The 11,321-nt window shown below is 36.2% G+C and overlaps 1 protein-coding gene across 1 annotated transcript; it reads right to left on the bottom strand.

The window, feature by feature from the left end:
• Positions 1-1,037: 1,037 nt before the first annotated feature.
• On the bottom strand, positions 1,038-1,481 carry LOC148584991 (uncharacterized). Its single transcript, XM_088517633.1, has one exon. The coding sequence runs from the start codon at positions 1,479-1,481 to the stop codon at positions 1,038-1,040; it is 444 nt and encodes a 147-aa protein (XP_088373759.1).
• Positions 1,482-11,321: the final 9,840 nt, after the last annotated feature.

The following is an 11,321-nucleotide window of genomic DNA, read 5'->3' on the forward strand; positions in this document are numbered from 1 at the left end:
AGATGCTGCTCCACTTGATCAAGGTAGATCAGCAAGATTCGATGTGTAACAGTCTTACTCAAAATGGAATTGCCCTAGTTCCATTTATCAACTGTGAACATTCTATTTTAAAGATACAAGGATTATGGACTATGACCTTGTGTGATAACAAAGTTACTCACACCCATATCCATATTCAATGTCATCTAGGGACCTTTCACATGCACAATATAATATGATGAGCATTTTTGGTAATAAGCATGTGAAGATATTTTATATGTCATATACCCCAAAACAATTTTATCAGTGAATAAAACCTTTATTCATTACAAACATCTTAAAGTCAATATGGATATAAAATCACTGGGATTCTAAGCATAATCCCAACATGTATAACCTCAAAAGAATCCTCCTCCAGCTTGACGTGCATGAGCTCCAATTGGTGTCCCATGCCAATAGCACTCCAAGCGCCTATGGCCTCCACAATAGTTGGGTTTGAGATGCAGGGACGTGTAATGCATTTTGCTTCCACCAAAACACCTTCATGATCTTGTACCACAACACCCACTCCTCCGAAGGTTTCGTCCACTGAGTTTCTTGGTCTAAGGGGCTTCGTGGTAGTACACTCACTGATCGAGTGTTTGCTAGTAGAAACAACTCCGTCTGTTCAGTGGCTATTCAGTTCACTGCTGCTCGGGCAATAAACTCCTCACCAAAGACGACCTTGTTTCTCCTAAACCACACCTGACAAGCCACGAAAGCAAACCGTTGGATCTCCTCAGCCTCCCAATTCCCCAAAAACTTCTCAAAAATATTAAGGAAGCCATCTTCATCACTTGTGCTTTTCTTAATTATCTTAGAGTTATCCAACCACACATCCTTCGAAGCCGGACAGCTCCAATGAGCATGCCCAACCAATTCCGGCCACAGATTGGACATAGAGGGTTTGGGGAAATGCCACACTTGAAGAGGTTCTCCTTCGCAGGCAAGATGTTCTTGGAAGCTTTCCAAGGCAACACAGCCACCGCCCTAGGAACTTTAATTTTCCATATGGCCTTCTAGAGAGAAGATGTACTAGGAATGGATGAACTACTGCCCTTTTCCATCTCCTTTCTGTCACACTCCATATGGTACACACTTCGAACTGAGAAAATCCCATTTTTGCTTCCAACCCATGCAAGATAATCCGGTTTTTTCTTCGGACATATTGGCAAGCTTCCAATTTGTTCCACTTCCTCAGCCATGAATATATCTGCCAGAAGGTTCATGTTCCACCATTTAGTATCACCGTCAATATGCTCACTTACTTCTGCTTCTTTTTCTAGCACCTGGATTGGGGTTTGAATGGAGTAGGTTATCGGCTTCTCCACCCATTTGTCTCCCCATATGTTTATAGAACATCCGTCACCCACCCTGCATACCAACCCATTCTTGAGCACTTTCTGAGCCGTCCATTTATTCCTCCAAGCATATGAAGGTGACCAGCCCAAAGGTATCTCCATAAAGCTACCATTGGGCTAGTATTTTTCCTTGAAAATCTTATCTACTAACGAATTCGGATTTTGATGAATTCTCCACCCTTGCTTTGCTAATAGTGCCAAATTGAAGCTCTCTACATCACGGAAGCCCAATCCACCCTTCTCCTTAGTCCGTCCCATTTTCTCCTAACTTATCCATGCCATCTTCGACTCATTATCCTTATTACCCCATCAAAACTTAGACATGATGGAATTAATGTCCTTGCATAAGGTTTTGGGCAACAAGAATACACTCATAGTGTATGTGGGTGTTGCTTGAACGACTGATTTTAGAAGAATCTCTTTACCAGCCTAGGCTAAAAATTTCTCTTTCCACCCATTGACTCCATCCCAAACCTTTCCCTTTATCCCCAAAAAAAACACTAACTTTGGACGAACCTATGATTGCTGGCAGCCCTAAGTATAGGGGTGTCAAGGCGGTTGCGGTTATTAAATTAGCGGTTATCTACTAACCGCTGGTTAGCGGTTAGTAAAATAGGTAACCGCTCGCTATAACCGCTTTTTCAAAATTTGGCATTTTTTTAAGGCTCTTTAGGCTTTTTGGGGCTTCTTTTTTTAAAAAAAAAATTACTGTAGCATTTTTTACCCTCATTTGTTTTTATACTTTTAGTGTCTTTTTTGGCCAAATTGCTATAAAAAGAGCCCATATTGAAAAATCAAAAATATTTGACCCCAAATTTGCATTTACTTATACTTTAAAAAAAAAATAATAAAAAACGACAACCTATAAAAAAAATTTCAACACAACATTTAAAAAAATATATAAAAAAGTTCAACACAGCTTATAAAAAAAAAAAATAAATAAGTTCAAATAAAATATTAAATGATACAAATAAAACATTAAAACCTCATCAATCCTTGTACATAATATACTCTCATTTGGTCCTCTAGTAAATCTTGTGGATATCAAAAGAAGAAAAGTTGTAAACTTAAACATAATAATATTAAGGCACAAGCATGTACACATATCAAAAAATTGTTAAAAAATTGCTCAATTTCTTTTTTCAGAAAATGGTTAAAAAATGGTGAAAATAGTGTTCAAAAAATACATCAATACGTTAGCTTGGTGAATTTCCAACAATCAATTGCTTTCATTATGAAAAAATTAAATAAATAAATGCTAGAAGATATAAACCATAAAGTTTCAAAAATATTTTATTCAATTACAAACTTATATCTTTATAAATTTCTATTTTTAGTTTAGCAACTCAATCAATAGTTTCGTTATATGTGGTTATAAGGGTTATCTTCAATGTTAATTATTTTTTTTTCAAAAAATGGTTAAATTTCTTTTTTTTTTTCAAAGAATGGTGAAAACATTGTTCAAAAAATACACATTAATATATTTCAATCGTGCTTATAAGTAACACATTGTTGAATATAATGTCAATTACTTAATTTGATATTATATAATCATATGATCTCATTATATATGTATTATTTGTTATTATATAATCATATGATTTAATGATCAATTCATCATGTGATATAATCATATCAATTATAGTGATAATATATAAATTACTAAAATTAGAATGATAATACAATAATACTTCAATTGTGCTTATAAGTAACACATTGTTTAATCTAATGTCAATTACTTAATTTGATATTATACGAATCACATTATCATTGTACATTAATAATAATATAATATGATTAACTTGAATAAAATATTTGAATTGTCATTGAACATTATCATTGTGATTTAATTATCTAAAACAAAAATGTGATTTAATTATTAATGATCAATTGATTATATTAGATATATAAATATTATTATAATTATAATTATAAAAATATATTATATAAAAAATGCGATTAGCGGTTACGGTTAGTAAACCCAATAACCGCTAACCGCTAGCCGCTAGGCGGTTATAGCGGTTAAGCGGTTATAGCAGTTAGCGGTTAAGCGGTTAAACGGTTAGCGGTTATAGCGGTTAACGGTTAACGGACGGTTATTAACCACCCGCCTTGACACCCCTACCCAAGTACTTCTCATACTGTCCTGTTGAGTTCACCCCTGCCACCGATAAGATATGTGTTCTGATTTCCTTATTGGTATTCCGACTAAAGAAAATAGATGTCTTGTGTCTATTTAATTTTTGCCTTGATACTTTTTCATACTCCTCTAAAGCTCCTTGAATATTGTACCGTTGAAGCAGACTCACCTTGCAAAAGAGTAGTTGTCATTAGCAAAGAACAAGTGATTAAGTCTGGTTCCTGCCTAGTGATAGGCAATCTGGTAATTCTTCCTTCTGTCTCTACTCTATTTAGGATAGTGCTCAGACCTTCACCACACAAAAGGAAAAAATATGGGGAGAGGGGATCACCTTGCATGAGATCTCTCATGGTTATGATATGGCCATTTCGCTGCCCATTTATAAGAACTGAAATGTCACTATTCTCATGCAAGTCATGGTGAGTGTGATCCATTTTTCAACAAAGCCGATCTTCCTCATTACAGCCTCTAAAAAATCTCACTCAACTCTGTCGTAGGCTTGCTCATATCCAGTTTCAACACCATGAATCATTCATTCCCATTCATTCACACATCCATAGTGTGGAGAGCTTCAAATGCTACAAGAACGTTGTCTGTGATTAACATGCTAGGTGTGAAAGCACTTTGGGTTGGGGATATAATGGATGGCAGCACCCATTTCATCTGGTTAGCTAAAACTTTGGCTATCAGTTTGTACAACATGTTACACAAGATAATAGAGCAATATAATGAAAGAAGGATTTTTAACTTTTGGTATAAGTACAATATAGGTATTATTAACACCAACCTCAAAACTTCCATCATTAAGAAAATCGAGGACAGCATTACATACCTCCTCTAGAATCAATGGCCACGATTGATGATAGAAACATGCCGCAAAACCTCAGTTGCGTCAAATCTCCTTGTCAATAAAACATGCATCTCCGACATTACCTTAGCTTCCATAGATCCCAACACTTTCTCCACCCCTGTGGTTCTTTCGGAGCAAAATAACTTTTGATAAAACTGGACAAAAGCTTTACTAACCTCATTTGGTTTCTTCCATTCTCTCCCTTCCTCATCCCGTATCTTCCAGATTTGATTTATATTCCTCCTGTGGCTAGCCCATGCTTGAAAGAAAGTTGTATTGCGATCTCCTTGTTGGTACCAATGTTGTTTTGCCCTTTGCTTCCACCTACAATCTTCTTGTTCCATGATAAAGTCAACCTCCCCTTGTAGTTTTTTAATTTCCCGCCCAATTCCGAGGACCCTCTTCAAGTTGAAATCTGTTAGAAGTTTGGTTTTCTTTTTTAGGGTTTCTTCGGTGCTATGAAATTTTCGTATACTCCAACTTGTGAGCCTTCCCTTGCATTGCTCCAGTTTTGAACACACTGTTGCAACCGAATCACCTACTACCCCATCTCCTTCCCACGCCTCTCTGATCCCAACTTGGCGCTCTTCATCTAACATCCATTTGGATTCAAATTTAAAGCCCTAATTACCCCTCTTGTAAACCTCCTCCAATTCAGTACATTCAATGAGCAACGGTTTGTGGTCTGAGGAACGACGAGCCAACATATGGACCGTCACATTATGGAACAAACTACACCAATCCTTGTTTGCCACGGCTCTATCAAGCCTTTCTTTTGTGAAGCTCTCTTCATTATGTCCATTTGTCCAAGTGTACTTGGGGCCTTTAAAGCCTAGGTCACTTAGACTGCATTCCTCAAGTGCTATTCAAAAATCCTTCATTTGCCCCTTATTTCTAAGAGCATCTACAACAATTTAGCTAAAAGAGAGATATTAGCTACATTTAGCTATTTTTGTTCTTTTTTTAGCTCCAACAGAATAGCTTCACATTAGTTAGAATACCTTAACTGCTACAGTGAATAGCAATTTGGTGCTAGTCATTGTAGCACACTAGATGAATAAAATATTATTTCCAACTATTGCTTTTTCTTTGTTTATTGTTCCAGTATTCTTCTCCTTTTCACCCAAAACCATTTCTTATTCCTTTGAAACACATCTCTCAAGCCAGCAACATTTATTTCTTCTCTTTCACACAAATCATTTCTTTATCCTCATCTTTTTTCTCTTTCCTCTCGCCCTTCTTTTTGTTCTTCCGTCCCTCCTGCCCTTCTCTTTATCTCCCTCCTTTGTCTTCTTCTACTGTTGAGTGATGGGTTTGAGCTCTCCCCATTCTCCTGCCCTTCTCTCTATTTTTGTTTTTATGAATGATTTCTATATATGTGTTTGTTTTTCCCTTTAATTAAATGCCGGCAATAATATAATAAAAAAATAATGAGAAATAATATTTTAAAGCAAGCAGAGAATGAAATAGAAAATCTGTTAGAGTGTGTTGTGAAAAATTAATAGCTAAAGTAAATAATTGTACTTTTTCACTAGGTAAAATACCTAATGCTGCTAGAGATGCTCTAAGGACTGTACCAACTTTTTCTTGTTGGCTTGTTATTTCATTGAAGTCTCCTGCACAAAGCCAAGGATAGGGGGAAAAAATTTTCAGATGGTTTAGCAAGGCCCATGACTCCTTGCGTTTAAAGCTATTTAGATGGCCATAAAACCCCGTAAACTTCTATTTGATACCTTCTTTCGGCCGACTAATAACAGCATTAATGTGCCTCCTTGTGTAGTTCTGAATTTCCAGTTTCAATTCCTCCTTCCAAAATAATGCTAAACCCCCACTCCTCCTTATCGGGTTCACCACAAATAACCCATCAAAACAAAGCTTCACTCGTAATCCTTCCAACCGATGTTTTTTGCTTATTGCTTATTGTTTGTTAACAACCCATGCATTGTACACATTTTTTGTGGAAAACAAAAGTCTAATATTCGGCATATAAAAGTAAAAAAGTGCTATTAAAACATTGAAAAGTTTTGTTTTGTAATTTTTTTTAGGGAAAAATATAAAAAAGCCCCACAAACTACCAGCCGTTTTCGATTTAGCCCCCTAATGTTCCAAAAGTGATAAAGTAGCCCCCCAAACTACCAAATTATTGCATTTTGGCCACTCCGTTAGTCAAAACCGTCAGTTTGGACGGAAACTGCAAAACGACGTCGTTTGTTACGGGTAAGTTACTACAATGCCCTTTTGAGAAAAATATAAAAAAGCCCCCCAAACTACCAGCCGTTTTCATTTTAGCCCCCTAATGTTTAGAAAGTGATAAAGTAGCCCCCTAACTACCAAACAGTTGCAATTTGGCTACTCCGTTAGTCATTACTGTCAAATATGATGGAAAATTCAAAACTACGTCGTTTTGACAATGGTAAGTTACTAAAATGCTCTTTTAGAAAAAAAAATCATATTAATACAAGCACGCTAAATGGCGCCGTTTTGCTTGAAATTAGGGTTTCCTTACACTTACCAAAACGGCGCCGTTTTGATAAGTGTTAGGAATAAAAAGAAAAAACCTTAGACATCACACAGAAAAAAACCCCAACCCCAGTTTATCTCTCTCCCCCAAACCGCCGACCACCACATCGTTCTATCTCCAGCAACCTTCTCCCTCAAGTGAAAAAAACACAACGCCCCTCTCTCTCTTTCTCTCAAAACGACTGCCCCTGCCACCACCATCCATCACCGCCGGCCACACCATCCACTAGCTACGAAGCGCCACCGAAAAATTCTTACCCATTGTAGAAATCAAAGAAAAAAATCACGTTCGTAGATAAACAACACCGATCCGACAGCTATACCATGAAATACAATAAAAAGATTGAGTTATGGGTAAGATTTACAGGCTGTCGGAGATAGACGACGTGGTGGCCAGCGGTTTTGGGGAGAAAGATAAACTGGGGTCTAGGGTTTTTTCTTTTAATTCCTAACACTTTCCAAAGTGGCATCATTTTGGTAAGTGTAAGGAAACCCTAATTTCAAGCAAAACGGCGCCGTTTTGCTTGCTTGTTTTAATATGATATTTTTTTTTCCAAAAATGGCATTTTGGTAACTTACCATTGCCAAAACGATGTAGTTTTAAATTTTTCATCATATTTGACGGTAATGAATAACGGAGTGGCCAAATTGCAATTGTTTGGTAGTTTGGGGGCTAGTTTATCACTTTCTGAATATTAGGGGGCTAAAATGAAAACGGCTGGTAGTTTGGGGGGCTTTTTTATATTTTTCCCAAAAGGGCATTATAGTAACTTACCTGTAACAAACGACGTCGTTTTGCAGTTTTCGTCCAAACTGACGGTTTTGACTAACGGAGTGGCCAAAATGCAATAGTTTGGTAGTTTAGGGGGCTACTTTATCACTTTTGGAACATTAGGGGGCTAAATCGAAAACGGCTGGTAGTTTGGGGGGCTTTTTTATATTTTTCCCTTTTTTTTTATTTATTATTATTATTATTATTATTATTATTATTTATCTAAATAGTACTAAAAAGTGAATGATATGATGTAAAAAGTGTGAATGTTTTGATATATATATATATATATATATATATATATATATATATATATATATAAAAGAAAGAAGTGAATAGTATTTAGGGAAAGGAGAGTGTTTAACAAACACCCTCCTAGTCCTCACACGACCTCCTCTAGTGTTTTTGAAGCCAACTTCATGGTGTTGTTTCATTCCTATTGTGCTAGTCTCATGGAGATTCCCTTGTTGCATCATTTGCAACAAATCGCAAAGCAATTTCCCACAAAAATAAGCCATAATGGACACGCTCACAAATTGATTTGGAGTGGTCAATCAAAGGGGAATACCTTTGGGAAAAGTTCTTACCTTATGTAAAAAAAGATATGTCAAGGTAGGATTGAGGAGAATGCTCCATGAAGAAATTCGTGGGCCTAATTCATCTCATAAAACCGGTTCAATAAAATATGGTTGTCAATTCCTTATAAACATGACGACGATCTTGTACACAGGCAATGTTGGATTATTCCTCAACACCCTCCCTCATGTGCAGGCCAGAATTTTTCCTAGTACTTGTCACAAGGTATATAGTGTGGGGCTCATTCGTCATCTGGTGCTTTTTTACCATGAAGAAATTATTCGGCCTAACTCATCTCATAAAATCAGTTTAATAAGAGAGGGTTGTCCGTTCCTTATAAACATGCCCAAGATCTTGTCCACATGCAATGTGGGATTATTTCTCAACATCCTCTCTCATATGTAGGCCAGTATTTTTTCTGGTCCTTATCACGGGGTAAGTAGTGTTAGCCTTATTCGTCCCATGGTAGGCTTTGATACTATGAAGAAATTTGTGGGCCTAACTCTTCTCATAAAACCGGTTCAATAAGAGAGAGTTGCTCATTCTTTATAAACATGCCCAAGATCTTGTCTACAGGAAATGTAGGATTATTCCTTAACACTGCAGAGCCTCAGAGTATAGCATAATTTGGAAAAGTTTGTGGTCTCTAAATGCTCGTGGAATGGTGAAAGTTTATCTTTGTAAGGCGTGCAATAATTTGCTGCCAAAAAAAAAAAAAAAAAAAAATTGTTTAAAACAAGGTAACAACAAACCCTTTATGTCCAATTTGTAAAATGGAGGTATAAAATATTTTGTAGCAATGTCCATTTTTGTATGTCGTATGTGGAGAATCTCCTAGGATGATTCAAAAATGCTAATCAACCTACATCAAGGCGGGTTTAACCACTAAACCGATTAGTCGGCTGCCTAAGGCTTCCAATTAATAATTATTGGATCCGGCTTCTCAACACAAGTTCTGTAATTTAATAAAGGGCATAGATTGTAGCACATCTTCTGTAATTTAATAAAAGGCCCAAATTGTTCCAAAGTTAAACGTTGTCGTTTTTGGTAAATGTAAAAACTTTTGAAGCAACCCTTGACTTGATGCCGTTCAGAGTAGGGCTGTTTGGATCCTTAGGTGGATTAGGTAGCCGCCTAAGGCCCTTAATTAATAAATAATAACAAAAAATTTTCCATAAAAAATATTTAAAGCCTTAATTATTGTCAATATTTTTTAATTAAGGCCCCAATTTATGGAACATGATCATCTTCAGTTTATTTGAAATGGATAATTGAGAAAGAACTTGAGAGGATCCTAATTCCCAATTTATGGCAAATAAATAATTGAGAAAGAAATTAATATCATTTGATTCTCTTAAAATCTCCAACATTCCATTCATGAAACAAGTATTACAATAATTGATAGCATTAAATAAGGAAATCAAATAATATATTAATATCAAAGTCATTCTTAAATAAAATTCTCATGTTGAAGGTAGAGATATTTTGGGCCTTGTGATGATGAGCAATCAAAGATTCCCATCATAATGTACCATGACAGCTAATCAACAATAAATTATAATCCCAAGTCCCAACTGACAATTAGGTAGTCCTTGCATGAGATTTGGGAATTTTTTTTTTCTTTATTCTCTCTTTAACATGAGACAAAGGTTGCTTTTGTCTACAAAATATGAATTTATGATTGGATTCTGTTGGGAATAAATCACACAACAAGCCCATTCGGTTTTGGGCTTTAGGGCCAATGACAGACCTACAGAGCTATTAATTAAATAACAAGAAGTACAATTAAAGTTGGACTCTATATCACAGAGACCTACTCAAAGCCTGGATTGGGGAGAGATAATTCAAGTCTATCTCAAATCTTCAGGAGAGCTAGTTGTAATACCCCGATAAATTATCACCTATTTATGAAGAGTTAAAAATTCCTTAAGCCAATGAGTTCTAGAAAAACAGGCCCAAAACAAAAACCCTAAACCTTCCTTAATAGGTCGAAGCCTTTAGGGCCTTTTTGGAAGCAAAAGCCCAAGTCCACCTTCACTGGAAAAGGGCTTATCCAGGGAACCACACTGAGCGCTCGTTTGAACCTCACGCCACCGTCATGAAATCGTACTTTGAACTCTTTTAGCCTTTTGTGAATAGTACACGAGCGTTCAACCAGGGACCACATGAGTGCTCGTTGACCATTTTTAGATTGCTAGTTTTTACCCACGCGTGCCACCTGCAACTCTGACCCCTCTGAGCTACAGTACACGGGCGCTCGACACTGTAGTACACATGAGCACTCACCCCTTTTCAAAAGTTTTCTCATTTTGCCCTCAGCTTCCTTCACCTATAAATACCCCCACACCTCATTCGACCCAAACCTCAAAATGTTCTTTGAAACCTTGGGAAAACTCTGCTTCTTTGTCAATTGAGAGTGTGCTAGCTTAGTGGGTGCCTTTGGAGAAGGAGGAGGAGCCTTGAAAAGCTTGCTTGTTTAGGTAACCACCATATCCCCTTATATTTTGTTGAGTTGATTATGCTAGCTTAGTTGTTAATATCTTGAAGTTAAGCTTTCCAAGTATTGCTATTTACTCTCTTAATGCTATAGCAAGTCCTCATATCCATTTTCTTGTGAAAACAAAGAATGATTTCAAAAAGGTTCTCCAAACCACTTTTGTTTCCTTCTAAAGTTGCTTGATAATATGTTTTGCACTTGTATTTGCCTATTTCTTAAAAAGAAAGAGAAATGTTTTCAAAGGCTTTTAAACACCACTTTGATTCTTTGTGTTGTGTTTTCTTGTAGTACTTGTGTTTATTTTGAGACTAGGAAGAGATATACCAACGCATAGCTTTAGGTAGATGTAATACCCCGAAATTTATACCTAGAATAAAGGTGATCTTAATATCAAGGATAAGGAGGATTTGCAATTTTATTAAGATTTATATGGAGTTAGGTAAATAGACTTAATGTGAAAGATGATGGAAAATTGCTAGTTATAATTTTAGTGGTTATTGAAAGAAAAGTCACATTGTTTTGGACACCAAAAATTCTATGAGTGACCTTAAATAAAACTGTTTTAAGATATTATAGAATGATGAGAA

This window comes from Corylus avellana, chromosome 6, assembly GCF_965113065.1.
Source record: "Corylus avellana chromosome 6, dhCorAvel1.hap1.2, whole genome shotgun sequence".
In the NCBI taxonomy this organism is placed as follows: Eukaryota; Viridiplantae; Streptophyta; class Magnoliopsida; order Fagales; family Betulaceae; genus Corylus; species Corylus avellana.

Excerpts from the sequence above, each read along its gene's own strand:
- LOC148584991 (XM_088517633.1), bottom strand. The coding sequence starts at position 1,481 with ATGGAGATACCTTTGGGCTGGTCACCTTCATATGCTTGGAGGAATAAA.